We start from the raw sequence: 27960 nt of genomic DNA, 5'->3' as shown, positions 1-27960 counted from the left end.
TTTCACAGGACTCTCCCGTCATGGGAAATATTAAGCATACCTAATGAGTAATATTTCTGTGTGACTTCATCATTTTGGCCCACACTTTGTTCCTTGAGGTTTGCATGCATTCATTTATACACTGGTGTCTTAGTGGTCTGCCACAGCGTTTCAGTCAGGTTGAGGTCTGGAATTTGCACACCTTGATTCTTTTCTTTTTCAGCCATTCTGTTGTAGATTTGCTGCTGTTCTCACTGGCTTGCTTCACAACAAAATTTCATCCAGGCTTTAAATGTTGGACAGATGGGGTCACATTTGACTTGAGAATACTTTGGTAAACAGAGGAGTTCATGGTCAACTCAATGACTACAAGGCGCCCAGGTCCTGTGGCTGCAGAACAAGCCCAAATCATTACCCCCTACATCACCCCACTGACACTTGGTATGAGGTGTTTGTGCTCATATGCCATGTTTGATTTCACGACACAGGTCACTGTACATTATTATGGTCAGACATCTCCCCTTTGGTCTCATCTGTCCAAAAAACGTTGTTTCAGAAGTTGTGTTCTTTAAAGTTGCAAACCTAAACTATGCTAAAATGTTTGGTTTAGAGAGAATAAGCTTTTTCCTGGTAACCCTTCCAAACAAACCATACTTGTTCATCCCTTTTCCAATTTTACTCTTGATGAACTTTAACTTTTAACATGGCAGTTAAGTGTGTAGTGTAGTCCCTGTAGAAAAGTAGATGATTTTTTAACCTCATAGGACCTGGCGTCCACATATGTGGACATCACATTTTGGGTTATTTAGACCAAAATACTCAATTTTGCTCTACAAGGCCCTGATATTCACTTACAAGGACATTATACTGCTACTGTTCTATCGAAAATTTAAACGAATATCCTCATATATGGCTCTCATTTTTCTTAGAAAAAAAAAATCAGGTAATTCTTTGTTTTTACATTCACCAGGTCTCAGTATGCCCAAATAGCAAAGAGAAATTAAAAATGCATGCCATGGAAGGTCTTAGGAAGTTAAAATAATCTCTCCGAGCACTGCATGTTCTGAGCTTGGGTGTAGCCTTTGACGTTCACTCCTATGAATACTGGGACTTTTTTAATATACGCCTGAATGGTCCAGACCAGCAAACTACCAAAAACAGAGGCGCTCATATTTGCTGACGAGTGCCTACTTGTTAATCAACTGCGTTTGATTAGCAATACCTGGCTGCTACTTACTCTCTTAATTCGTATGGAAACAGTAAGGGTGTGCTTAGTTTTTCACAGGACGGCAACTGTTGGTAAACCATAAGATATGTAAATATGAAACCAAAATGAAAGTTAAGCGAGGAAATAATATTTTACTAAATGGTTGTATACTCAGTGAACAAAATCTTGCATACCAACTTTCTTTCTTTAATGTTGCACTGGACGTTTGACGTGGTCATATATAGATGTAAATTGTTTTGCTGAATACAATCATACGATTACTTCATTACTTGTTTTCTTTTTAATTGTGCATTTAAATATATAAACATCATGACCAGAACAAACATTACTATAACAGGGATGTTTTATACATAAAAATAATCAAACGTTGCTTTGCTTTTATTTTGGAAAAAAAAAACAAACAAACAGGAAGAGGAATTTGATGTCCCGCTTCCTTTCGGATGTATAAAAGCCGGAATTTGTCTAGCTCTACTGTTAACAGCAAGAAAACTGTCGTTATGGCATCCGCCGTACCTATTAAGGTATTAACATTTACTTTAATATCGTTTTAGTGATTGAATGCTGTGTGTTTGTCTTTGACAGAGGAGAAACATCCATGAAAAATGTAACTTAAAGGCTGCTGGGGCGCCGTTAGGTATGCCAGGAGAAGCCCTTAACCGTTAGCACAGTGTTAGCAAAGCTTTACAAGTCTGTAAAGTACGCTCCCTGCCTTAATAATACAAGCTAAAATTCAGGTGCTAACGTACTGATTTCTGTTAAGGTGTCGTACTGTTAAAAGAAGCTAAAGAGTGATTATGTCAGGTACAGCTGGTATGGCACGTGGCCAGAGTAAGTGCACGCGGCTGCTGTACTGTTACAGCTGTCAGCAGGGTATCAAAAAATGTGTAAAACTGTGCAGGTCATAAAAGCTCAGTACAAGAAGCATGTTAAAACGTTGCATAACTACACTTCTTATCAGAAAGATGAAGTGGGGAATGAAATTGATTGCTGTGTTTGTGCAAGCAGCTTTTCAACTGCTCATTAACACAAATGTGTAATTAGCAATCAAATGGAAGCAAGTCCATGCAGATGGCTGTTCAAGATGACCTGCTGAGCACCAGAATATGGAAGATTGGGGGGATTTCAGTGACTTTGAACGTGACATTGTGTTGGTGCCACACAGGCTGGTCTACTGGGATTTTCCGCCACAGTTTACAGAGAGTTGTCTGAGAAAGAGAAATTATCCAGTGAGCAGCATTTCTCTGGGAAAAGGTGCCTTGTTAATGCTACAGGTCAGAGGAAAAAGACCAATCTACTTCGAGGTGATGGGAACAAGCTCACCAAAATGAACCATAGAGAACTGGAGAACCGTTGCCTGGTCTGCGTATTGATTTTTGCTCCAGCATTCAGATGATAGGATAGAATGTGGTGTAAACAACAAAAGCATGGATTCAGGTGCTGCTGGTGGTGTAATGTGATGGATATTTTCTTGGCACACTTTGGCCCGCTTAGTACTTAACTGAGCATCGTTTAAACACCTCAATCTACATGAGTATCCGTAGTTTTCAAGTGAAATCGGAGGTACTGGGACACACCCATCAACATGCCTGTAGCTGTTCATACTTTGAAACCACAGATCCTGGCAGCAGTGTAAGGTGATCAATTCTCTACAAGTTGCAAGTAGATGTCACTGAACTGGAGCTTTGGGAGAGGCATTGCCACTTTCAACGATTTAACTAGAGCTGCTGAGGCACAATATGGAGTTTCTCTTCATATCTTTGTTTTTCATCCATGGATAGATGATCCAAGCAGAAACAGGTGTTCCCCCCTCCTTGTCTTGCGGTACATCTAACTGTCCGCTATTGGTTGTCACGACAAGGTATGTTTTGCCCTGTAGGGTAGTGAGTCACATACTTGGTTCATGGCGCAGCTGTGGGGCAGATAGACACACCTGAGCTCAATCAGCTCATCACGCCTCCCTATTAAACGCGCCGGGACCTGAAGAGTTGGTTGTTGTTGTGTGTAGGACGCAGCTGGAAAGCTGCGGGCGTGTTTTAAGGAAAATGACAACCGGAATAAACATGTATTTAAGAGCGAATATGTGGTCAGGTCTGTCCTTACTGCCACAATGACTTAAAACTATGGAATGTTAATGACCATGTCTATCCCTTTATGACCAGAGAGCAGCCACCAAATATGCAACAATAGTATTTATGCTGCAGGAGTTGCTGCACTAGCTATGACAGTGTACTGGTGTGTGCTAAGCAGTTGTGAAGTATATTCAGTTCTTGGTTGAAACTGATAGAGGGATGTTGTGTCAACCCTATGATTGTTTTGGACTATGTAGTTAGTAGGGGTGCAACGATACACGGTTCGGTTCAATACTTTGGTGTCACGGTTCGATATTTTTTTCGATACAAAAAAGGTTAATGCCTTTTTGATTTGTCATTTATTAAAATTATAAATATATATTTTAACTCAAAAGTACAGTTCACTACACTATACGCTTCTTCTGGGCTATATTCTCAGCAGCATATTAAACATATCAGGTCCCCATAAGGAGAATCATGTGCTAACGGCTGTCTAAATAACTCAGGTAAAGTTTGTAGCATGCCTGCTTGTTGTTTTTGTCTGCTTCCACTTGTCTTTGCACTAGGATGATGTCGGAGTAAATGTGCAGTCATATTCGTTGTGTTCCCACTAGTGCTGTCAGAGTTAATCTCGTCAAAATGACGTTAACGCCACAACACGGCTCGTTCTCCGTTAACGAGCTACCGCGGATCGCCCTGTGTGTCAGGCTGGACGACGTCAACACGTTAACGAGCAAACTGCGCTAACGCACTAGTTCCCACCAATGTAATTGAGCATTGCGTGGCACATCGACATACTGTTTTACTTTTGTCCATGACGCCCTTACCTTCAGGGTCATACGTCACATGAAAACCAAAATAGTTCCAAACGCCAGATCTGAATGAGGGTGGGGGAGGTTCAACTTGCCATGTTCCAACAAGAGCTTAACTTCTGTCTTGCTCGCTTGCCCTGCGCTCGGTGAATCTGCGTTCGACTACTCCGCCTAGGCTGCACTGTCGAGCACAGATCCACTGAGCGCTCAACACAGACAGCATCGTCAGAAGGAAAGTTGATAAAATAAATTAAAAATGTTGTATTGTTCGATACATATGCATATCGAACGGTTCAATATCGATACGAGTATTGTTGCACCCCTAGTAGTTAGTGACATTCTTAAAATATTTCACTTATTTACATTTAAACATTTTCTAGACAAAAATTATAAATGAGCCACGAAATAAGCTGTTGGATGGAGTTTTTCTCCTATTAAAATATAGTGAAAGGTTAAGTATAAATTAAATCATTTAATAAATGGCAAATTTGGCACTATTGTTGGCGGCTCCTTTCTTTCGTTTTTTTGTTCTTTTTCCTTTTTTTTTTTTTTTTTTTTTTTTTTTTTTTTTTCTGCATCAATTCTGTGGTCTTCCTTTCAACATCCTTTGTCCAATATATCTTCTGTACTTCCATTCTTCACATGTATGATAGTAAATATGTAATTAGCTGCTTTGAGGTTTTGTTTTTTTATTTTGAAACGTCTTTTAAGAAACGTGTTTCAAGAGATTCATTCTATAGACTGAAGTTATGAACTGTTCTCATATCTTTCAGATTGGAATAATCGGGGGTTCAGGTCTTGATGATCCAGATATCTTGGAGGGAAGAACTGAGCGCTATGTTGAAACACCATATGGGAAGGTTAGTTGTATCTTTTGAAGTCGTGCTCCAGGTGAAGTAGTATAAATATTAGACTCTATTTGGGTTATGCCCTGTCTTACTTGTGAAATATTGTACTGCCTTGACAATGAAGTTTGTGTGTATATATAAATTATCCTGGTCCTCCTTTAAACAGCCATCAGATGCCCTGATATTGGGGAAAATAAAAAATGTGGACTGTGTCCTCCTAGCAAGGTAATGTGTTCTTTTTTTTTTTTTTTTTTTTTTTTTTCCCAATTGTGAAAATTTCCTCTCCTTTTTCTCCATCTAGTGGACAACTGTATTATTTGCACATACTAGTTATTTCATGTGTGTGTGGATAGATTTTTTTTTTTTTTTAATTACACGTATTAAATGTTGAATTGTGCTATTCATAGGCACGGGAGACAACACACCATAATGCCATCCAATGTCAACTATCGAGCCAACATTTGGGCCCTGAGAGAAGAAGGCTGTACACATCTGCTGGTTACCACTGCCTGTGGCTCCCTCCGGGAGGAGATCCAGCCAGGAGATATTGTCATCATAGATCAGTTCATTGACAGGTTAGTTCTGCGAGTCCATTAGTAGGTTAAGATTCAGACATACGTTTTCTGACACATCATGAAACTAGGTTATCTTTCAGGAAAAGTAGAGCATTAAGTGTAGGCGGTGTCCTGTTTTTGTAGGTGGAGTAAAAACCTGGTGATAATTCCTATGAACACTTCCTGTATAGAGTGTGGAGCTGATCAACAGTTCAGTACAGGGATGGCAAAAAAAGAATAGGGAAAATTGTTTTGATATTTTTTTATTTTCTTAGATAAACAAAGACCTCTACTATTCAAATATGAAAAAGGAGCTCTGCACCACACTCAGGACTTTCAATCAAACATGTAGATTAAACTCTTAACCCAACACTTGCATTCTTGCATGGCTAGGTGTATCTACGAAAACTCTCAGATGAGTTTGAATCCTTGTGACCTCAAGCTCCAGGTCAGATGTGAAGTTTCTGAAAATCTTGTGAATGCGATAACTCAAGGAAGTCTAAAAGATTAATATGGTGTGACAGCGCATTCATAGTTTCTGTGTACTGATTGAACTAAACTAGCAGAACAGATTTGTCTTTTGAGTATATAGACAGACCAGTTTTTGCTAAATGTTTATTTTTGTTCCTATATCTAGACTGACTCTGTCAGAAGTCATTATTAGTGGTTATCCTGTGAGTCTGTTGTGCATCCTCCCACATATCGCAGGGATTACTGCTACTGGTAATCCCTGTGATTGGGTTTTCTAATTATGAAATTAACTTCATGCTTGCAGAATTCTGTTGCGGAATACCATGTTTACATTGTATTCACATTAACACATTGGCCAGGTTACTGGATAAGCCTAGTTAAATGTTAGTCTAGTCTGCCACAAGTCTTACAATCGTCTTCATTATAACGTTCACATTAGAGCAGGGGTGTCAAACTCAAATACACAGTGGGCCAAAATTCAAAATGGAACAAGGTCGCGGGCTAACGTTAATATTTATTGAAAAAAAAAAATCTTCCTCCAGATATAAGAATGAATCTTTTCTTATAGACTCAAACAAGTTTAGCTGAAAAACTGAATATGGAACAGCAAAGCTTAATACTAAACAATATATATATTAGCTGTATAATACCAGTAGGCCAGCTCTAATAGTAATTTGGTATGGCTTCGTGGGCCAAATGTAATGAGGCTGCGGGCCAAATTTGGCCTGCGGGCCAGAGTTTGACACCAATGCATTAGAGCATGGTGAGAGTGGTGTTTGAATTTGTTTTTCTTCAATTTAGAGCTTGCAGTTAGGAGGGAGAGGGAGAGATAAGTGGGTTTTTTTATTTTTTTTATTTATTTTTATTTTTTTAAAACAAAATTAAGTGCATAACATGCTATATTTCAACCACATCCACAGTATCCCATTCAGGGTTCTCAAGCCTGTGGCTCTGTAGCAACTATTGAGGTTTTTGCCTGTTGCTTTGGCAAAAACTTGATGGAGATGGAAATGAACAATTGTTATATTTAAATATTTTTATTTCTATGTATCACTGCTGTAATTGACTCATGCTTGCTATGGCTTCCAAATTCAAAAATAGGTCACTGAGGAAACTAATGAATTTACAAGTGCTCGTGCTGATGCCTTTTAAAACTGGTCTTTTTCAAAATCTTATGTATTTATTTACACTTTTTTTTTTAAAAGCAATTGGACCACTTTGTTTTTTTGTTTTTTTTTTATTAAAGTAGACTATTTCAAATTTGATTTATTTGCACACATAAATAGGCATCATGGTGGTAATTGGCCTAACCCTAAAAATATTTTTCTTCTGCCTCACAACACCGTTTTATAATTTATAAAAACTAAGAAAAAATAGAAAAAATAGTTCTGTAATTACATTGATGCTACAAAAACATTGGATCACTGTAATGAAAATGCAACTACAGCAAGCATGTTGGAAAGATTTTAATTATTTATTAATAACCTATACTTATGAGTATACAGGCTTCTAAGGTACACATGTTTTGCAGATCCATGCTGAGGGTTGTTTTACTATCAAAAGAGTGATTTTTGACAAAATTTTAAAACTTCTGACCTATAGACAGTTGATTACATTAAAATAAATAAAGAGTTCATATTTGTTTAACCATGACTAACGACATATTAATGAAGTTTGCTGTTTTGGCTTGGTCTGTAGTCTCCACACTAAGCTGTGGCCACCTACGGCACAATGTTCCAATTTTCCAATAGAAAGCATTAAAGTCTACCACAGGAAGCTGTCCTCGTAGTGCTGCAGACCACAGTGACAAGCACCTGGGGAGCCTCTCAAATGGACTGTTTGACTGTCCCCATCACTGCCTAAACAAAACTAATAACTGTCATTAAAGACATTTCCTGTTTGAGTTCACCGGCGTTCATGATAAGCACAAATGTGCATTCTTATAGTATCAGATATTTCAGGCACCAGTCTCATTTATGCATATGACAACCCAGCTTTATCTGTTCATGAAGCCAGGTGACACCCACCATTTAAAGAGATGTGAAGCCCTGGATGACCTCTAATTTCCTAAATCTAAATCCAGGTAAAACTCAGGTAATTGTACTCGGCCCTATTACTATTATTACTCAGGATTATCATGTTGTCCTAAAAACTCTCTGTAAAGCCTTCAGTTGATCAAGAATGCCACAGAATAAGTATTGACAGGGACTAGAAAGGGAGACCATATTTCTCCCATATTGCTTTTCTTTATTGGCATCCTGTTAAATCCAGAATCAAATAATAGTAGGATAATGGTAATGTTGTGGGTGCAGTGTTCCTTGACCTAAAAAAGGCTTTTGACACTGTCAGCCATGACATACTTCTTTTCAAAGCAAGCAGTTGATTGGTTTGAGTCCTATCTTCACAAAAGAGAGCAGTGTGTGAGGGTTGATAAAGATAAGTCGTCCATGTTGGAAAACAGAATGGGTATTCCCCAAGGATGTGTTCTTGGCCCATTGCTATTTAGTTTGTTTATAAATGATTTGCCTGCCAGTTGTCCAAAAGCTAACTGCCAACTTGATGCAGTTATACACGTACCAGCTAAGTCACCTGGCGAGGCAGCAGACACCTTAATGGTACATCTAAATGATGTCCAAAAATGGCTGGAACAAAATCATCTTGTATTGAATTAAAAACAAAAAACTGTTTGTTCTATTAGGAAACGAAGTTCATCTAATGATTTTAAAATCAAGTTGGGGAACGAAGAAATAAAGGAAGTCAAAGATTTTAAGTTTTTAGGAATAATTTTAGATTCACATCTTAAATTTGACATGTAAAGAAGATTTCTAAGACGGTCAAGGCTAATCTGAATTGTTTTAAGTTAATTCGGCACTATACCCACTTAGCAGCTCAGTTATTTATGCATTCCATGACATTCTCTCATTTGTCATATTGTATGACAGTTTGGACCCAAGCAGCACCATCTACAATTCAGTCTGTGGTATCCTTATATAACCAGTCTTTAAAAATAATGGATAAAAAAATCTGTTCGGTGGCATCACTGTCAGATTTTAAAGAAATATAATCTACTTAGTTTTAAGAGTTTTAATCATTTGTTTTCTTAAATTAGTTTTTAAATGTATAAATACGATGGCCCCAGAGTGTCTCAATAGATGCATCCAGAGACAAGATGGTAATTGTATTACTAGGAGCAAGGTGAACGGCAACTGCAAGATATTATATTGCAGATCGACATTCGGTCAGTCAGCTTTTTCCATAAAGGCTTGCCATCTGTGGAACACACTTCCAACCGAAATCAAATTGATTACAGACATCAGATCCTTTACATTGAAGGTTAAAGTTTGGTTAAAGGGAAATCAGAGATGTAGTCATTTTAACTAATGATTTTAATTTTATTTTAAATTATTGTCTATTAATTGTAATTGTATTTATGATGTAATTTGGTTTTATGAAAATGTATGTTTTATTGCTAAATGTACCTATTTTGATTGTAAGCCCAACAAGGGACAATTGTTGAAAATTAGCAATAGCTATAAACCTATGGGCGTTAGTTCAAGTACAAAACTGATGTATGTTAAACTGCACTGTCCCTTTTTAAATAACAAAATAAACAAACACATTTGAAGTCCTATTCCAAACAAACAAGCTCTTGAATAATCAGGTAGTACTGTTTTACCCCAGCAGAGCGCTTTGCTCTCAGACTGCAGGTTTACTTGTGGTTCCAAGAGTTTCTAAAAGTAGAATGGGAGGCAGAGCTTAAAATCAAAACCAAATCAAAATTTATTTCTATAGCACATAATAATACAACAAAGTTGACCAAAGTGCTTCACAGTCGGTCAGAGCAATAGCATAAGACAGAATAAAAAGAAACAGTTAAAAGGAGGGCAGGAAACGACACGGATTTAAAAAAAAAAAAAAAACCAAAAACATAACTAGCCACGAAATAACATACTAGTTTGAATCAAAAGCCAGGCTAAAATAAGTTTTAAGACGCAATCTAAAAGACTGGATGGACTCAGAGGAACGAATATAAGGAGGGAGGTTATTCCAGAGTCTGGGAGCTACGACAGCAAAGACCTCGGTTGCGTCAGGAGCATTTAATTGGAAGATCCAAGTGCCTTATTAGGGATATACAAATGGAGGCATTCGCATAGATAACTGGAAGCCAAATTGTTTAAAATTTTAAAGGTAAGCAAGAGAATTTTGAAATTTATACAATATTCTACAGGGAGCCAATGTATGTTGGCTAAAACTGGTGTGATGTGGGCATAATTTCTAGTACCAGTTAGGAGAGGTGCAGCTGCGTTTTAAACTGGAGCCGGTGAATAGAGGAAGATGGGAGGCCTGAGTAGAGGGAATTACAGTAGTCTAACTTGAAAGTGATAAGAGCGTGAATAAACTTTTTTCCTACGAAGGGAGGTATGGCTTTGTCTTAAATATCTGACGCAGCTGGTAGAAACAGGGTTGTTTTTTTTGTTTTGTTTTTTTTAATTTATTTTTTCCCAACGACAGAGGAGATCTGTTTCTCGGGTTTGAAAGAGCTGTCCAGGAAAACACAAAGGTTTCTAACAGTGGGCGAGAGATGGCTACCAAGGGGACCTAACGCATCAGTTAGTTGTTCCAGCAGGGTGTGACTATCAAACACTACAACTTCTGTCTTATCCTCCTTCTGGCCTCTCTTCTGGGGAACCAGCTCCTAGTTTGGATTCAGGACATAAACTTCCTCTCTACCTTTTAAGATTAGCCCTAAAACCTTTGTGTTTTTTTTTCTTCTTTTTTTTTTCTTTTTGATAAAGAATATAGTTAGGGCTGGATTAGGTGATTAGGCATTAAGCCCACACCTGCTCTAAGTTCAGACCCACAATGAACGAAAACATTCTGTGCATATCAGAGATACAAACTTTATGACACAAGTTTACGTGTGTGTGTGTGTATATAGGGAGCTCAGGAGGAAAGCAGTGTTGTAGAGTGACTCGGTAGGGATAGTGCCAAAGCTTTCTTCTTCATAAATGAGAGATGCAGGGTTTAAAATGACCGGGAAGCGCATCTAGTACATGTGGAGTGGGTGCAAAAAAATTGGCGGAGTGCAACAGCAAGTACAACACAAATTTTGGGCAATTTGCTCCAGCTAGCGGTTAGCACAGCAGATGCCGCATCCTGCCGTGTGAATGGGCCTTTGCTCCAAAAGTGAGTCAGTCCCCCATAGACTCAATGTTAACTGTAACTCAAGTTTAGAACAAAAATAAGCTGATTTCCATCTGCTTCCAACTTTGTCAATGAGATGGAGAATATATAAATGGGTTTTTGTGATAGTTCTTCAGTTAATTCATCCTTAGTTAACAAAGCGTGTGGGAGGTGGAGGAAGAGAACCTCATTGTGCTCTAGTTGCATGATTCATAAAATTGGCAGTGAGCAAATAAAAAGCAGTCTCCATTTTCATCTGGTGGAGCTACAGGTATGAAATAATTGATGTGATGATGGCACTAGAATTTAGATGGAATCATATATCATAGAGAGATCTCTCTATCTATAGACAGACTGAAAGGAACGTTTAGTATCCGTGCAACAATTACCGGTAGTAACAGGACAAGTGACTGAACACTGATCGTTGGCTTTTTAAAGACAGACTGGTATGTGCAGTAAATATTCATGGGAACAGGTTGAATTGGTTTATAACCTGTCAGTTTCCTTCTTGTCAACAGAGTCAAAGTGTGACTCAGAGTAACCTTGTTGACATAAGGATGACTCTTTTTAAGTGTCTCTGTCCGTGCACTGAAAATACTTGACTAAAAGAAATCATCTCCAAGTAATAAACTAATAAAGATCCAGTATTTTGAGGATTTTATAGATGTAAACATGCAAATAAATACACTCATATATGCACTTTGATATTTAGTGTCAAACCACTTTCTAAAACAAAAAAAAAAAAACTGAGTCTAGTATTGTTTTATCCCTCAAAATCCACAAGAATTTGCAGCTTCATCTTTAATGCTCATTATTTTGTATTGTATGGAAAAAATCCTACTTGAGAGAGAAAACAGCCTCTGGTTAGGAAGCACTTGGTGACGGTGGGGAGGAAGGGGCAGCCATGTTCTACAGTATTTTATTTATTTTTCAGGTGAAGGGAAAGAGCAGAGGGAGAACAAGCATTGAGATACGATGATATATGACAAAACAAACCGGGGGGACGTAGATAAAAGGGTTATGGCTTGCAAGTGATCGCTGGTATTGTATGGCTGTGGTTAAAACTGTAGCACGCGACTGAGTTCTTGCTTAAACACACTTGCTGGTAAACCTTGATAATTTCTTTCTGTTTCATGGAGGGGGGAAAAAATAGCTTGTCAGCTGTTTCTGACCTCAAGGCATACACACATACTTCTGCTGTAGCGTACCAAGAGCACGACCTTGTGGGAGTGTTGTTCTCTCAGTTAGCTGACAGCAGAGATTTTATTAAATGGCACAATATGTGCATTGAGAGGTGTAAAAAGGATTCCTTATGACTCATGAGTTGGCATGCATCTAGCTGAATTGAGGTAAGTTGTAGTCTGCCTTCCCTAATTTATGTCAGTGTGTTCTATTATGAATTTCAACATGAGTGAGTTTGCATGTGGGTTTGCCTGTTTTGTTGAAGTCGATAAACTACTAGTATCAAGAACAAACAAGATCTGTTTATCGGAAATGAGGAAGTTACTTGTTGGGACATGCACAGACTTGTCCCACAGCATGTGACAGCATGCTGTGCTGCTGAAGGCTTTACTTCATGCCATCACCTCTGCTTATTTGTTGTGTGCAAACCACATGGTCACTATAAGAGCTTACTTTGTCAGATTCTAATCATGGCTAACACTGTGCTAAATTGTACTTTTAAAATGCATCTACGGACTGTCAGGTTCTAAGTTTAGCCTTTACAACAAATGCTTTTGCTTTTGGATGCAGCTCGTCTTATATTGATTTATGCGTGCTCAATAATCCAGGAAAAAAGTTTATGTAGTTCATGTAGATTCAGTGTTTTCAGCACAATAAGTGTTTCATCACTGATCCAAACAACTTTTTTTTTTTTTTTTTTTTTTTTGGGTTTCAACTAACTGCAGGTTTTCCCAGCCACATGAACAATTCCGTTGCATTATGGCCGACATTAGCACCATTACCTAATAATGGGCCACAAGATCGGTGCCATGACTGAAGAAATTAAAATTACTCTTTACTGCTTTATTTATTTTTTGTTCTTCTTTGGCCACTTATGAGTTTGGGTTGCAGGGTCAGTCTAAGCAATAATGTCCAGACCTGTCTCCGTCTGGCCACCTCATCCATCTCTATCCATCGGACATTTCTGAGCTAATAAACAGATGGAATCTCTTCAGTTGTTCCAGGCATTTCCAACTGGTTGGAAATGCCTTAAATGCCTCATCTAGGAGGCGTCCAGGCAACATCCTAGTCAGATTCCTGAACCGTCTCAACTGGTTCCTCTTGATGGGTTCGGAGCAATGTTCCCTCTAATTTTTCACGTGTCTGAGCGAACACACAAACTCCCTGAGCGGTCCCTTGGACCACTCTGAGCGACATCAGACGTGTGCACTGTGGTCGCGCCGGCATCTAATCCATCCAAGTTACATGGTTTATTAAAATAATCAAATTACAGCATTTACATTTATGTTAGACTTCTTTTAATTAACTGCTTTAGCCCCCTTACAATGAAAATGTAAAAAATTCTAGTCATTCACCTGTGCAGTATGTTAACACTATTGGAAGTACAAATAACTAACTCCAATTTCGAAAACACAACTTGATTTTTTTTTTTTTTTTTTTTTTAAATTTATATTCTAAAGCTCTGGCTTGTATTATGAGTCTGTGGTCTGGGAGACAGTCCTGTAACTCTGTCTGCAAAATATAGTATATAATGACTAGGGATGGGTATCGAAACCCGGTTCTTGTTGAGAACCGGTTCCCACTGTTTCAATTCCTTGGAATTGTTTGCCATTTTTGCAAACGATTCCCTTATCGATTCCAGTTGAGGGCAACTTGCAAAGTAGATATTTCATTTAAGGGAGGAAACACTACGAATATGCAAAAGCATTTGCTCACAAAACACGCGATGACCTTAAATGAATGTCGTGTTTTTAATTCCGCTCCGGACTCGTGAATCTCAACCCAGCAGCAGCGGTAACGTTTGCACGTCCTCTCCCGTTAATGCGGCAGGTAAATAATCAACTAACGGTGCATATTATGTTAGCGCGATCTGCCTTATTACAAAACCTGCCATTACTGTGCATTTAGGTGACCATGATGAGAGAGACAGAGTCTGGCTCAGATGCTGGCAGTTCTCGCTGCAGTCTACCGGTAGCGTCTCCTTTCAGGCCAGGATAGACGAATGTCACCAAGCAGTGACTAAGTTTGTGGTAAAACGCTGCCGCAGCAGGTGCCCCCGATTTTCAGTAAGTGAATGTGTTTAATTGTAGGCAGGGACATTACTGGATATTCTTGTGTAATTGCTACAGAATAATTTATGTTATACTTTGTTATTGCTACAGAAGAATATTTATTTTATTATTTTACATTTACAATCCAGCCTAGGCTTACAATGTTTTTTCCAGGGTCCCCAGGAAAAAACATTGTAAGCCTAGGCTGGATTGAAGAGCCGTAGGCTGGATCTCTTAAGGTCTCACTGCTGGGTTTGTAAATGGCCTGTATTTATATAGCGCTTTACTAGTCCCTAAGGACCCCAAAGCGCTTTACATATCCAGTCATTCACACACTGGTGATGGCAAGCTACATTGTAGCCACAGCTGCCCTGGGGCGCACTGACAGAGGCGAGGCTGCTGGACACTGGCGCCACCGGGCCCTCTGACCACCACCAGTAAGCAACGGGTGAAGTGTCTTGCCCAAGGACACAACGACCGAGACTGTCCAAGCCGGGGCTCGAACCGGCAACCTTCCGATTACAAGGCGAACTCCCAACTCTTGAGCCACGATCGCCATGTTACTCCTAAATTTCTATCTTGTTCAAAGAGAAGATATAAAACAAAGTTCTAAGCCAGCAATGTCACCAGCACGGCCCAAAGAACAATCACACCCACTTCAACTAAAACTACTCTTGCAGATGTCAACATTTCACCTTAACTGCATTTTGTTAAGGTGTTGTTTTGAAACAACATTATGGCTTATTTGACCAACATACAGGTCTCCACTATTCATTGTGTTCCTTGTCCCAAACATGTCTTTCCTTATTATTCCGTGTAACAGTTAACAGTCACACAGCCTTCTCTGAACAATTGATGCGTCTACTTAAATCTTGGGAAGCACTGACATTAGCTCTAGTCATGCATGTTGAAAACAAAACCAATGATCTGCAGCCGAGGCAACTCGGTCTTCCATTTCATGATTTGTTTTTTTGTTTTTTGTTTTTTTCCAAGTATGAGATTTCTCTTAAGGTGCAAAGCACACTGAGGCAAAGCAATGTGGAGTGTGTGCTGATACGTGAATCATCAGATTTGATGCATGGCTGGAATTCCCCTCTTTATTTTAAAAACAAGTGCTGGTGTCCCATTGACGAGCGCGTCATTTCATGCTGCATACCTTTTTGATTGGTTATTTGGTCAGTATCTTTCATTGCAAGTGTATTGCTGTATAATGCAGGACCACTGCTTGAAGCCACCATCAATGTATCATCACAATTCTTTCACTTACGTAATCTTTCACCTTTTGGATTACTAAAGTAGTCAGATGGGTCTGTTTGGTATATACCAGCAGAACCTCAGCATGATGCAGCTAATGCTTTTGAATACAGTTAAAAAGGAAATCATGTGAATGTGCACAAAGTCACTTCTGGCAAGCTGTACAAGACAAGTGCAAAGTGGCCATGAAGGCAAACAGTGGCTACTTTGGTAAATCAGTAATATGAAGTAAATTTCTTCTACATTGAAGAACATGGCTTTGTCCAAACTGCATCCACACAGAATTCCCTTTATACAAAAGAAGCTAAGAGGCTACATGGAGCACAGAAATCCTGATGTTTTCAGGTCACTTGGATAAGTGAATCAGCCTTTTGTGCAATCCTGACCTATTGCCATGAAGAACCATGGGGACACAGGCTGGCACTTTGCCTCTTGCAACAGCACTGACTCAGCAGAAGGGAAAACTTTAGGTCGGTTGTTATAGCGAAGCTTGAGACCTTCTTCCATTCTGTTGATGTTTATAGTCCTGACTGCTGTGAAACTGGTCATGCCACAAAAATTTGCAGATTTCTGAGCCAAATAGTCCTGATTATGAAATGAATGATTTCTGTACCTCATTCATGTCGACATGTTGTCTAGAATGATTTTGATGGCCATTCCCAGTATTTCTGCAGTTATTCCTCATATCTTTTCACATTTTTTCTCAACTTTAGGTCAGATAAACTCATTAAAAAGAAAGTTATTAATCTTACATCTTTAAGTGTTTTTATATTTTTGTCATTGAAGCAAATCTGCTTTTTTTTTTTTTTTTTTTTCTGTTTTGTTTGTTTGGTAGGACAACCAAGAGGTCTCAAACACTCTACGATGGTCAGCCCACCAGTCCCCCAGGTGTCTGTCATATCCCCATGGCTGAGCCTTTCTGCAACAAAACTAGAGAGGTAAGTCTATAAATCTAAACACGTCCTACGTCAAACTTGTTATTTTGTAACTGACATGTAATTTTGCTCAGTACAGTGGTCCCTTGCTATAACACGGTTCACCTTTTGAGAGCCTCGCTGTTTCGCAGATTTTTTTTTTTTTTCTTTTTAAAATAGTGCATTGTGTTCTGAGTCCTGATCAGCTGTAGACCATTGTCAGTCAATCTCCTTCATGCCGTGTCTCCTGTACAGTACAGAATGCGTTCAGCTTGTCAAATTTACATAAATCTTCGATCGCTAGCAGTGTGTGACTGAAGTGCTGCACTGTGTGTTTTCTCCCCAACAAACACAACAATGTCGACAAAACGTTTTGCACCATCAAAAGCACCCGTGATAACACCCAAAAGGCAGAGGAAGATGCTAATCATCGCACACAAAGTTGGACTTCTGGACATGCTAAAGGAAGGTAGAAGTTACCATATTTTCCGGACCATAAGGTACACCGGACTATAGGGCGCATTAAGCGAAACAAAACAGTCAGATAAGTCAAACTTTACTCATCTCATTGTTATTGCTTCCTCTACTTCCGTACCATTGATTCATTAATGTTGAATTCTCTGGCGGCTGCTCTATTCCCATGTTCTGGACCTGAGAATAGGGTCTGATCTTTGGTTTCATTCTATAATGCTGGACTTATTTTTCTACGAAGGTTTGAACTTTGAGTGTTTAAACAAGAGAAAATGTGAGTGTTCATGCCTGTCTGAGAAAAGTGTATAAAGTGTGTAGTGAGGGGTTTTACAGCCTTAAAATCTATAATAATTGTAAAAAAAATAAAGTTGACTACTTTGCAGATTTCACCTATCGCAGGTTATTTTTAGAACGCAACTCTCGCGATAAACGAGGGACCACTGTATACTAAATTCTCCTAAAGTGATTATTTTTATTCAGTGTAAGTATTGATAGCATAAAGTGCACATCACTGTGGGTCTTTTTGTCTGACAACGTAAAGGAGGTTTTTTGTGATGCTTTTCTAGACGTTACATGACTGAGGTGCATATGAGAGCACAAATATCCGATGCAGTCAAACTGGACATTAAATGGTCTTTAACCTGCCAGCTCTCTAGCACCAAGTCTAAGCGATGTCCTGTTGGATGGGAAAGTAATACAGGTAATTTGGTGGTGAGTTGTGTGTCCTGTCCTCTGCAGGCTCTGCTGTGGCAGCACCCTCGACTGAACCAACGTACCATTCTAACAAATATTAACCCCGCATCATTTCCAGAAATGGGAACCTCGACTAACGCGGGATATCTGCTGCTGTGTGCTGATGGAAAGGCTTTACTGTCTGATTGCTGGTTACCTACTGTTTGTTGTTTTGTTTTCGGGCCACAGAATGCACCAGGTTGAATAAAACCATAATTGTCTTTAAGTTTCCAATATTGACATGAAAAACTTCTCCTGGTCAAGAAAAATAATGGACCTTCAGAGACAGTGTTTTCATGGGGGTAGCGTCTGTGTTTAGAATGAATGTCTGCTTATCTGCAGTAGACTGAAACGGCATACAGATAAGCAGTTGCCACCCCACCTTGGGGGTTAGTGATTTATTCCAGAATGACGGTGATATTCCCTGCAGGTTTTGGTGGAGGTGGCGCGGAGTCTGGGGGTCAAATGTCATGTGCGAGGGACCATGCTGACTATCGAGGGGCCTCGGTTTTCTTCGCGGGCAGAGAGCCTGATGTTCCGCCAGTGGGGTGCTGACGTCATCAATATGACCACCGTGCCAGAGGCGGTCCTCGCCAAGGAGGCTGGCTTGTGCTATGCCAGCATTGCCATGGCAACAGACTATGACTGTTGGAAGGAGCACGAGGAAGCAGTGAGTGGCGGGCCAGAGGTCCTAACTGTCGTTTTTATTACTTTGATGTTTCAAGCTTTTATTTGTCTTGTGAGTCAGTGGCAGTGGATGATGCCCTGTTAAAGTGGGTCAGTTAACGGTGCATCGTGCCTCTTCCCTGGCCCACTGCACAACAAACGCCAACCTAAACATTTTAATTTTACACGACGAAATTAAAGAGCATTATTTAAGAGCTGAATGAATATGACTGATTTTAAGTGTAAGCTTTTTGATATTAGGCCTGAAGATAATTGCACAACTTTAAGAAAAGGGTAGCATAAAGCTAATGGCATTAGGTTGCATTTATATCATTTATTTGCAGCCTAATCATCATGTTTGTTCTGCGATCCTCAAACTGGCTCCCTTACTTTATCTTTGCTAAGCTGTGATCAGCAGAGTTTGCAGGTGAAGTTCTCTGTTTTTTGGCTTTGAAAAAATAAATCACTTTTTAACATTAATTTCTTAACAATACACTTATTTTTGGGAGATTAAGGAATATGCATATCATTCTCCTATGCCAAAGCTTAAAGACACAAATCGCACCTCAAAGTATGTAGATTCATAATACTGTGACTAAATGTCAACAAGCGCAGCAGACTGTTTTGGAGTTTACCTTTCAAACCCTCCTAAACGACAGTCACCCTGTTCAGCCTGATCCAGCACATGCCCTGATGACTTGTGTTGATACATTTAAAAAAACAAAACAAAGACGACACTAGCAAGCTAAGTATTGCTTATCATAACATCTTTTTACGCATTGCAGACATGGTTTTGTTTCTTTACAATGGAAAACAAAATTTACCAACAAATAGAAAACTGCCTTATACCACAACATCAGCTCTGGGAACTTTCCTGCTGGCTGGCCGACCAGGTAGAATCAATGACAACCTTTTAACTCCATGGTGCTCTTCAGAAGCTCATTCAAAGGCCATCTTGGCAAGCTGTGCGAGGTCAGCCTTGGCCTTGGCCTCAGTTGCTTTTGTGCAACACAATTTAAACGCACGTCCACTTCTTGCATCAAATAGCGCACTAAAATAATTTCAGTGCAATTATATCCAGTCCTCCCAGATTACCTCTGAGATAACAAAGTCTGATATGTTTATGATGCCAAAGCAATAAACACTCGTTTCGTACAGAAACATGTTGTCACGTCTGCAGTGTTCAGCTCTGGGAACAAATTAGTCTTGCCTTTTTGTAATTAGAGTTAATGGGTTAGTTTTAAGCCATTTAATTTTAGTCATTCGATTCAATTAAAGTTAAAAAAAAATAAAAAAAAATGATATGGCCAGTTAAGTAGCAGAGGGCACTGTTTATCAGTCTCAGCTGCTTTGGCATTAATGAAATTAACAGGTGCACTAGAGGGACAACAGTGAGACAACTCTTAAAAGGGGAATGGTTTTACAGGTGAAGGCCACTGATTTTTTTGATTTTATTTTTTTTTTTAACCTCCTCTTTTCTGATTGTTTTTGCATTTGGCTAGCATGAGGCCTGGATATCTGGATCCTAAAGAGGTTGCACAGGTGGGCCAACTCCAGGATGGCACATTGATGCGTGCTATTGCCAGAAGGTTTGCTCAAGGAGAGCTGAACAGGGCTGTAGAAAGTCAAATCCATCAGAAGGACCAGTATCTGCTCATTTGTGCAGGGAAGAACAGGACAAGAACGGCCAGAGCTCCAAAGTGACCTCCAGCAGGATACTGGTGTGAATGCCTCTGATTAGCTAGAGAGCGTCACCCTAGCTGTCATTAGGCATCAGTTGTTTCATTTCAGGCTGTTCATGAGCCAAGTGATCTGGGAGATCCCCCAAGACACCATCCATTGTCCCATTAGGAGCATGGTCCAACATCGCTGGGCAAGCATGTGGGGGCCAAACTGAGTACCAGTGTGAATTACAGTAATGAAATGTCAGCAAAATGGACTAGTCCGCTGCTTTTGATCTTCAGGATGCCTTTGAATTCAGCTCTCTGTAGGTTGATACTTTTCAAATTGATCATTTCCAAATTATGTGGCATCCTTTCATTCCTCACACACTACCCAGTCCGTATCAGTATAGATGTCCAGTATTATTTTTTTTCCCCCACACTTAAATCTAATAAATTTGCTTTCATTTTTTTTGAGCAGTGTATTTTAAGTAGTGGCTGTAGTTTTAAAGTTTACTGTATCACAACGAGTTTCTAAACCAGATCGTTCACTCTCACTATAAATGATGGGTTAGAGGTTTTTAACATCTGTGCTCCATAAGTAGATAAAAGTATCTGTGGCTTCTTATGGCTTCCGAGTGACCTGGCCTCTGTCAGGCGCTCTGGATTATGCAGTTGATCTACTGCGTGTGGGCGAGCGCCGGCTTATGTAGAACTGATCCAGCCCAACTCACAACTCCACTTCCGAGTTCCTGCAGCTGACCTCTTCCCCCTCCTGTTAGAGAATGCTCGCCACATCCTTCCGCCCGCCCCCCCCCCCCTCACTCCCTCGCAGCTTGATACTACCTCCTGGCCTTCCCCCCCCCCCCCCTTGTCCCTCTCCAACCAGTCGGCTTGTTTGCCAGTCTCCGGTGGAAGCCCTGCCAGAGGAGGTTGAGTCACACTGAGTCATCAGCTACACTGTCTTCATCCTGACAAATACCACAAAAACATGAACCTAATCATTGAGTGTGACATAAAAACAAGCACTCAAGGGAAGGGTTAATGAAGGTTACAGGAGGTACACAGGATGGAAGTAATGTTGTGCAACTTACTGTAATGTACACTGTAGTTGTGGCTGAATGAATTTCAGAATGGATTATGAACTAATACTTCACTGCATTTATACAAGAATATGGGAATGAGAACTCCACGTTTGTGCGGTATAACTGCTTATTTCACCGTTTTGATTTTTAGTTCCTCCATTGTATTGCATTAGCCACGTGAGTAAAGTGATTGCTAGTGTCGTATACATGGTTCAGTAGGCTCGAAACTGAACCATGTAATGAGTCACTAAATTTCAGAGCACAGGTGATGGTTGTAAAATGTACGCAGCAATCCCAGTACAGGTGCAAAGAGCAAAATATTGTTTTTCCACCTACTGCTGTGACTCACTCACAGGTCCCGACGTGACTGATTTGGTTAAGCCGGTACTTTCACAATCAACTGCTCTCCGTGTTGTCCAGTAGCTTTGTTTCTGCTGCACTCGTACATGAATGTTTTAATTCTTTTTTTTTTTTTTTTTTTTTTTTTTTTTTTTTTTTTAAATATGGTTTTACTAAACCAGTGCTATTAAGATCATATTCACATACCTTTTTTCCACCAGCACAGTGAAGGTGCAGTCAGTTGTGCCTTGGTGCCAGATTGAAGGTTTTATCAATTTATTTTTAAAGGATAACATTACAGGGAAGACAAGCATGTGCTCCATTTGCCAGACATTTGTGAATTTCTCACACACACGACTCTGGTTTTGGTGGTTCTTAGCTCAGCAATTTTGTGTTGCCCTACTGATGCCGGCTTTTTAGCATCACTTCCAGTCATTTGTGGAAATGCACTAAACTGGTTCCACATTGGGGGACTGAGTACTGTTCACAATAATCTTGTAAATTATAGCCACACACCACCTTAGTAATGCAGAAAGTATTTTCACACTAAAGATCATCGGTTTTTGTTTTCAAATTGGTAAAAATTACACCTGTAATGCATAGCTGCAAAAGAAATTATGTGTTGTTGCATGTAGAATATGAAAGTGTATCTTTCTTGAGAAAGCGGACATCTACATTAACCGCACTGGCCTTTTACGGGAGGAGTGGGTGGTGTCATTTTTCAGCTGAGTGGATTTTATTCACCATTATGTTGAACTGGTTATTGGCGTTTTTGTGCAATTGTGACTTGAGTAAAGAGGAGGCCACATTATGTGTGTTACATCTTAGCGACTGAGTTCACACCGTCGTTCTTTTAAAGTGTATACATAATCTATTCATAATAGCTCTGATTTTACAAGATGGTGCCTGTCTTTACATCATGCTCTGCTTTCAAGAATTGTTCACAGAGGAGTGTTTACTTCACTCAAAGTAGACAAAATAAAAATACACACCAAGATGGTTATTTTCGAAATGCGTGGCTGTGACATTTTAAAGGAAGTGAAATTTGCACCATTGCAAGTGATTCCTCTTAAATGGCTGCTATACATTTTTTTTCTCTTTTCTTCTTCTCGTCCTAGGTCTGTGTTGACAATGTACTGAAGACGATGAAGGAGAATGCAAACAAAGCTAGCAGTATCCTGTTAACAGCAATACCCCAGATTAGTCAGATGGACTGGGCTCAGACAATAAATACATTGAAAGTAAGCCGTCAGCTTTATGATGATTCATTTCCATTCTGCAAGTTGTGAAAGAGGGTCTGTTTGCTTTCTATCTGGTTATCGTGAACTTTGATCTCACTTATTTCTCTCAGCATTTCTAAAGAATAACAAAACCTGATGGTGCATGGCTTTTTTTTTTTTTTTTTTTTTTTTTTGGGGGGGGGAGCCTATTAACAAGATGATTTTCTAAAAGGGGGGGCTCACTCAGACAGTAGGACACATTGTGCTATGTTGGATCTCTTGCAGTACTTGCACCATGATAAACATGTATTAATTAAAATTTTGAAAAACACTCTGTATCCCAGTGTTTTTGCACAGACTGCCTGAATTTCCTTAGTTTTCTCTTCAAAACTTTCTTTAATGACAGTGCTAACTTTTGATGAAAAATGAGTACTTTCTTAAAGACAATGTTGATAACGACTTTTCCTAAATATAGAAAAGGCTCCTTCACTCTGTCAGTGACACACTTTGGTAATAACATATTTTCTTTCTTCCAGTCGATGGCTCAGTCTTCAGTAATGATACCGAAGCACTAAACGCAGAGGAAACTACTAGAAAGGATAAAGAGACCAGACAACCACCCACACGGAGTCAAACACCGACTGCAAACTCAACCCTGCCCGTCCAATCATCATCAGTGAATCACAACAAAGTGCCTCACATTAAATAATCCACTTTTTTTTTTTTTTTTGGGGGGGGTCTTTATTTAGTTGGATGTTCAGTGTTTTGTGTTTACTCTTGACTCTGATTCAGAGATCACTCATTTATGTCTGGAGCATGTTTTCCTCTCACACAGTGTTAGGTGGGAGGGCCCTTCCACTCTAGCTGTAGTTGAGGAAATGGATGTTTGTTACAGTTACCACATTTGGGTCTAAACATTCTAAGGTTTTAAGTATTCAGTATTTTGTGGACACATTTGTGTATGTGTTTGCTGGTTGTAAGCCACTGGTGTCTTAGTTTCTGGTTATATGAAGATGATTTTTAAAGCTTTGCAAGTTTAGCACACAAAGACTATATTACTGCCTTAGTTGCATTTAAGCTTCTACTCTTCGAGCTTGAATCTATTGTCAGCATGAGAATGACTGAACGTCTACATGTTACTTCAATCTGGCCACTCTTGTGGTCTTTACGGAATCATTTCATTTTTATTTGCTCTTTATGACTGTTTAATGACTAGAGAAACATCTCATTTTGAATGGCATGCTGCTCTGTACCTGCAAATACCGTAACCAAGTCAGTGAAAAGCTGTCAAATCGGCAGTAAACCTGTACCAACAGTGGTAGTGGCGGGGAAACACCCAAATTATTTGCTATACTGACAGTTTTTTTTTTTTTTTTTTTTTTTTTTTTCTCCCCCCAAAGCATGGATTGAAATGGGAATTTTTGTCATGTTGCATCATATTGTAGTCATTTGAGATTTTTCTTGTTTAGATTTTCTTAACTTGAACTTACTCTGTACATTGCACAGCATATTTAGTAGCCTCTTCAGCAGCCTGTTTTTCTGTAGTATGAATAATTTGTCTCAATAAAAGTTAGACTTTGACTAATCCAAGTTGAGTTTGTGGTTAATTGAGTTACTTGGACTTGCAGTGAATATTTTCTCAGTTGGTTTGCGGCATGTGTTCATATCCTAAGGGGAACAATTTAGGGTTGTTTTTTTTTTTTGTTTTTGTTTTTGTTTTTTGTTGTTTTTGTTTTTTTTGCTGCTCTTGAAACAGGAGTGTGCTGGAAATCACTGATTTAATCTTAAAGATACTTTTGTCTGACACAGGATGAATTAAATCTTATTTGAAAGGGTTTACTATTGTTACAGTTTATGACAATTTAAAAGCAGCAAACACTAGAACTATGGAGTGGATTTCTGTATGTTGTAGAATACACCTTTGGTTATTGGTGAACTTAAGCCATCCTCATGTTTAACATAGCTTTATACAATTTATTATTTTCTTTAATATCTTTTCAGATTTTTATTTTTTAATGAGGAGTCAGTAATGTACCACTATAAAAGTAATTCTGACCCAAAACGCTACTAAAGCACCGTTAGGCGAGCTCAGTAAACGTCAGTTCTTCACTGAATAAATAAACATTTGCACAAATACTGGCATGATAATAATCCTTACCATGCGCTGTATGCAGTCTGTATCGGCTCAAAACCGCTTGGTTGTATTTTTATTTTCATGTTTGAAATAGAGCAATTAAAATAAGCAACACAAGTAAAGCAGGTGAACAAAGAACAGGCGCAGCGGGTTGCCTCCAACTCCGTACCCGTCAATTTACACGCTGGAAAAGGAAGCGGGACGGAGCAGTTACAAACTTGTCTACGGTAATCCTACCCCAATTTAAGAAAAGTTTAATTTATTCAAAAGCTCCTTTGGGATAATTAAACTACTGAGTTCAGAGTTACGTATTTCATGTATTTTCCATTTGTTTTTAATTCTCCAGTACGCATCCTACAGCAGTCCAGCCCTCAAACCAGTGTTACAGTTTACATCAAGGTGCAGAATATCAGTATTAGGTAATAATGAGATTAGACCTCAGTAGTGTGCATCCTGGATTTAAAAAAAAAAAAAAAAAAAAAAAAAAGTTCACAAACTTCGCAAACTTTCCAATTTCTTTCTAAAATATCTCTTGTATTATTTAGTTAAATATCTGATATGCAAACAATATAATTGGGTAAAACTGTACATTATATTTACAAGGAAAAATGTTTAAAAAGTGAAAATAAACACTTGGAAAAACCCCCCCAAAAAATAAAACAAAACATAAAACGTATTCTTAAATTAACAAAAGTTGCGATGTTGTTGTGTGAAAATGTGGCCTACATTTTTACACAGACCCATCGACAACCCTGATTTCGTTAGAAATAAAATAATGATACACACCGAAAGTGAATAAATAAAGAGCAATACTGCATTTTACAGCAAAACTTCAAGTGTGTAATTTCGGCTGAAGGCCTTTTTAGGCCCCTGCTCTGCAAAGTCCACCTTCAGAACCGGCTGCAAGGAGTTAAAAAAATAAAAATAAGACATCACAGCGTTAGGGATTTTGCAGACTCTCCAGGAAATCAACAACATCTCTATGGCCGTGCTGTCTGGCTAAATCGACAGGCAGACGGTTTAACTTGTCCCTGGCCTGTGGGTCTGCGTGGTGCTGCACTAAAAGGTGCACAGTGTCCAGAAAGCCCGCCCGAGCAGCGTCGTGCAGCGGGCTTGCCCCGGTGCTTGAGTCCCCCACGTTGGAATTCGCTCCATGCTCGAGTAACAGCTGAGCCACCGACGTGCTCCCCATCATCATTACCTACACACACACACAAAAACATGACCGGGAATCATATTAACCGATTTAACTGAATCCGATTATTTTACTCTGAAGCACAAAAACTATTTCATGTAAGCCCACCGTCACTCACTAATATAGGCGCACATTAAGCACAAGTACAGCGCCAGTTAATTATTTTTGCACTATTTGCACAGACACTTAACCCTGTGCGTTTATTTATTCATGTATTTATTATCATGCGGCTGACTTTAGTGTTGACTTTCATTTTACTTGAACCCGAGTCTTCTACACCCAACCAAAACAGGCCTGCTGTGACTGACGTGACAGGTTTTTTAAAAAGCTCCAAAGAATGTAGATAAGATGGATTATTGTAGTTGTTGTAGTGCAACAACTGAAGAGGCATTTCACTACCGATCAGCGCAACATGTGGGCCATGAATTCAAATATATATATATATGTGTGTGTGTGTGTATATAAAGAATGCGTAAAAATATATTATGATGCTTTATATTGTTAAAGTATTTTTGTGCCACATATATTGCAATGCAGCCTAGTTTTTTAGGCCAATCCAAAGGCAAGAAACAATATTATAGTTTCATTTCACTATTGATGCCGTTACAGCTTTTACAATAAACCAAAGGGATCCGGGATTGTTGCTTTTCCTCAATAAAAATACGCGACTTCCATAAACACAACAAAGCGCGTCACTTTCAGACCCGTCGTTTCTTTCTTTCTTAATGATTATTATTATTATTACTGACATGTATAAATCTCTAATAGCTAATAGTTGTAAAAAATAATAGAAATAATAAGGATTTATGCCTGCGTTTGCCATTTGGAAACTTTGAGTTACCTCGCCTGATGAGACCCGTGAAAGTGGGAGAAAGTGGGCTGTTACTGACGGCACTGACCTGCAGAGCGGTTCGTCCAAAACTGTTCGTCCCGTTAACTTGAGCCCCTCTCTCCAGAAGAGCCTCCACCGCTGCCGTGTTTCCCTTCGCCGCGGCTGTGGTCAGTTCATCCTGGAGAGTCATTGTCACGTCCATAAAAACCTGCTGCGATAAGCTCCGTGTCAGGCTGCTCTGACAGGTAGCCCGGTGATGCTTATACGAGGAACAAAAAACGGCACTTAAACGCAACACGGTACCCGTCGAATAGTCCCGGCTCCTCGCTGGTGTGGTCTACGGTGTGGTCTTCAACCGTCCCCGGCTCAACAGTTTTTTTGGATCCCCCGGTTGCCTGGGTCGAATCAGCAACGCCGCTCATCGCCTACCGGTGTGTGTCCGGGCTTGCCTATCGCTTGAATTGAGTGACGTCACCGTCTAGCTGTGACTGCAGAGCCGTTGCAGTGGTGCGACTGTGCGCATGCGCCTCAGAAAATTCGTTTGAAAGAACACGTCCTGCTCCCGGTGCTTAACCGGGTTTTTACTGTGAGGGGATGCTGGAAATGAGCTTTTACGGACAAATGTGACAAACCTCGACTAAACAGAATTGTTTGGGAGTTTTTCGTGATTTAATTAAAAAACGCAGCGGATTAAAGTAACTAGGTAGGCTGCATTTTTATCAAGTAGTGCTGTAGAATCCTCTTTGAGGAAGGCCTATTTATAATTTTGTCTACGAGTTAGCTAAATGTAAGTGTTCTGCTGCTTTATATTTTCACAGCATTTCAGTGTAAAAATATTGTACTTTTTACTGTTTTTACTCCAGTGCAGTTTTTAAACTTCTATTTTCTATTTAGTGACAAAGTGGACAGGTTAATTTATTACTGCTACTATGCTGCTAGTTATATGTAAAGTTACAACATAAAGCAGTAATGACATTTTGCATAATTACTGCTTTTTCAGGGTGACCATTTATAATATGGTAATGTTAAGAAGCAAATCAATCTAATTACACACACCCACAATGGACAACTGTACCCTC

At 39.3% G+C, this 27960-nt stretch overlaps 2 protein-coding genes across 2 annotated transcripts; one reads left to right on the top strand and one right to left on the bottom strand.

The window, feature by feature from the left end:
• Positions 1-1604: 1604 nt before the first annotated feature.
• Positions 1605-24310, top strand: mtap (methylthioadenosine phosphorylase). The gene is made up of 8 exons (XM_086295572.1): positions 1605-1728; positions 4862-4948; positions 5103-5161; positions 5344-5511; positions 16468-16570; positions 18180-18419; positions 22619-22741; positions 23257-24310. Exons 1-8 carry the CDS (start codon positions 1648-1650, stop codon positions 23293-23295), a joined length of 900 nt encoding a protein of 299 aa, XP_086151698.1. The 5' UTR covers positions 1605-1647; the 3' UTR covers positions 23296-24310.
• On the bottom strand, positions 24112-27398 carry cdkn2a/b (cyclin-dependent kinase inhibitor 2A/B (p15, inhibits CDK4)). Its single transcript, XM_086295573.1, has 3 exons — positions 27185-27398; positions 26949-27089; positions 24112-26055 (listed from the first exon to the last, which is right to left on the bottom strand). Exons 2-3 carry the CDS (start codon positions 27081-27083, stop codon positions 25795-25797), a joined length of 396 nt encoding a protein of 131 aa, XP_086151699.1. The 5' UTR covers positions 27084-27089; positions 27185-27398; the 3' UTR covers positions 24112-25794.
• Between the last annotated feature and the right edge of the window lie 562 nt (positions 27399-27960).

Source organism: Aulonocara sp. 'chitande type north' Nkhata Bay, linkage group LG6 (assembly GCF_057382095.1).
Source record: "Aulonocara sp. 'chitande type north' Nkhata Bay isolate Kocher_YH1m ecotype deep benthic linkage group LG6, A_spYH_male_GT1.1, whole genome shotgun sequence".
In the NCBI taxonomy this organism is placed as follows: domain Eukaryota; kingdom Metazoa; phylum Chordata; class Actinopteri; order Cichliformes; family Cichlidae; genus Aulonocara; species Aulonocara sp. 'chitande type north' Nkhata Bay.
The sequence above is the reverse complement of the archived record's forward strand: the minus strand, read 5'-3'. Positions and strand labels throughout refer to the sequence as shown.

Excerpts from the sequence above, each read along its gene's own strand:
- mtap (XM_086295572.1), top strand. The coding sequence starts at position 1,648 with ATGTATAAAAGCCGGAATTTGTCTAGCTCTACTGTTAACAGCAAGAAA. Across the intron at positions 4,949-5,102 it reads TTGAAACACCATATGGGAAG|CCATCAGATGCCCTGATATT; the intron begins GTTAGTTGTATC and ends TCCTTTAAACAG. Across the intron at positions 5,162-5,343 it reads GACTGTGTCCTCCTAGCAAG|GCACGGGAGACAACACACCA; the intron begins GTAATGTGTTCT and ends TGCTATTCATAG.
- cdkn2a/b (XM_086295573.1), bottom strand. The coding sequence starts at position 27,083 with ATGGACGTGACAATGACTCTCCAGGATGAACTGACCACAGCCGCGGCG. Across the intron at positions 26,056-26,948 it reads TTGGACGAACCGCTCTGCAG|GTAATGATGATGGGGAGCAC; the intron begins GTCAGTGCCGTC and ends GTGTGTGTGTAG.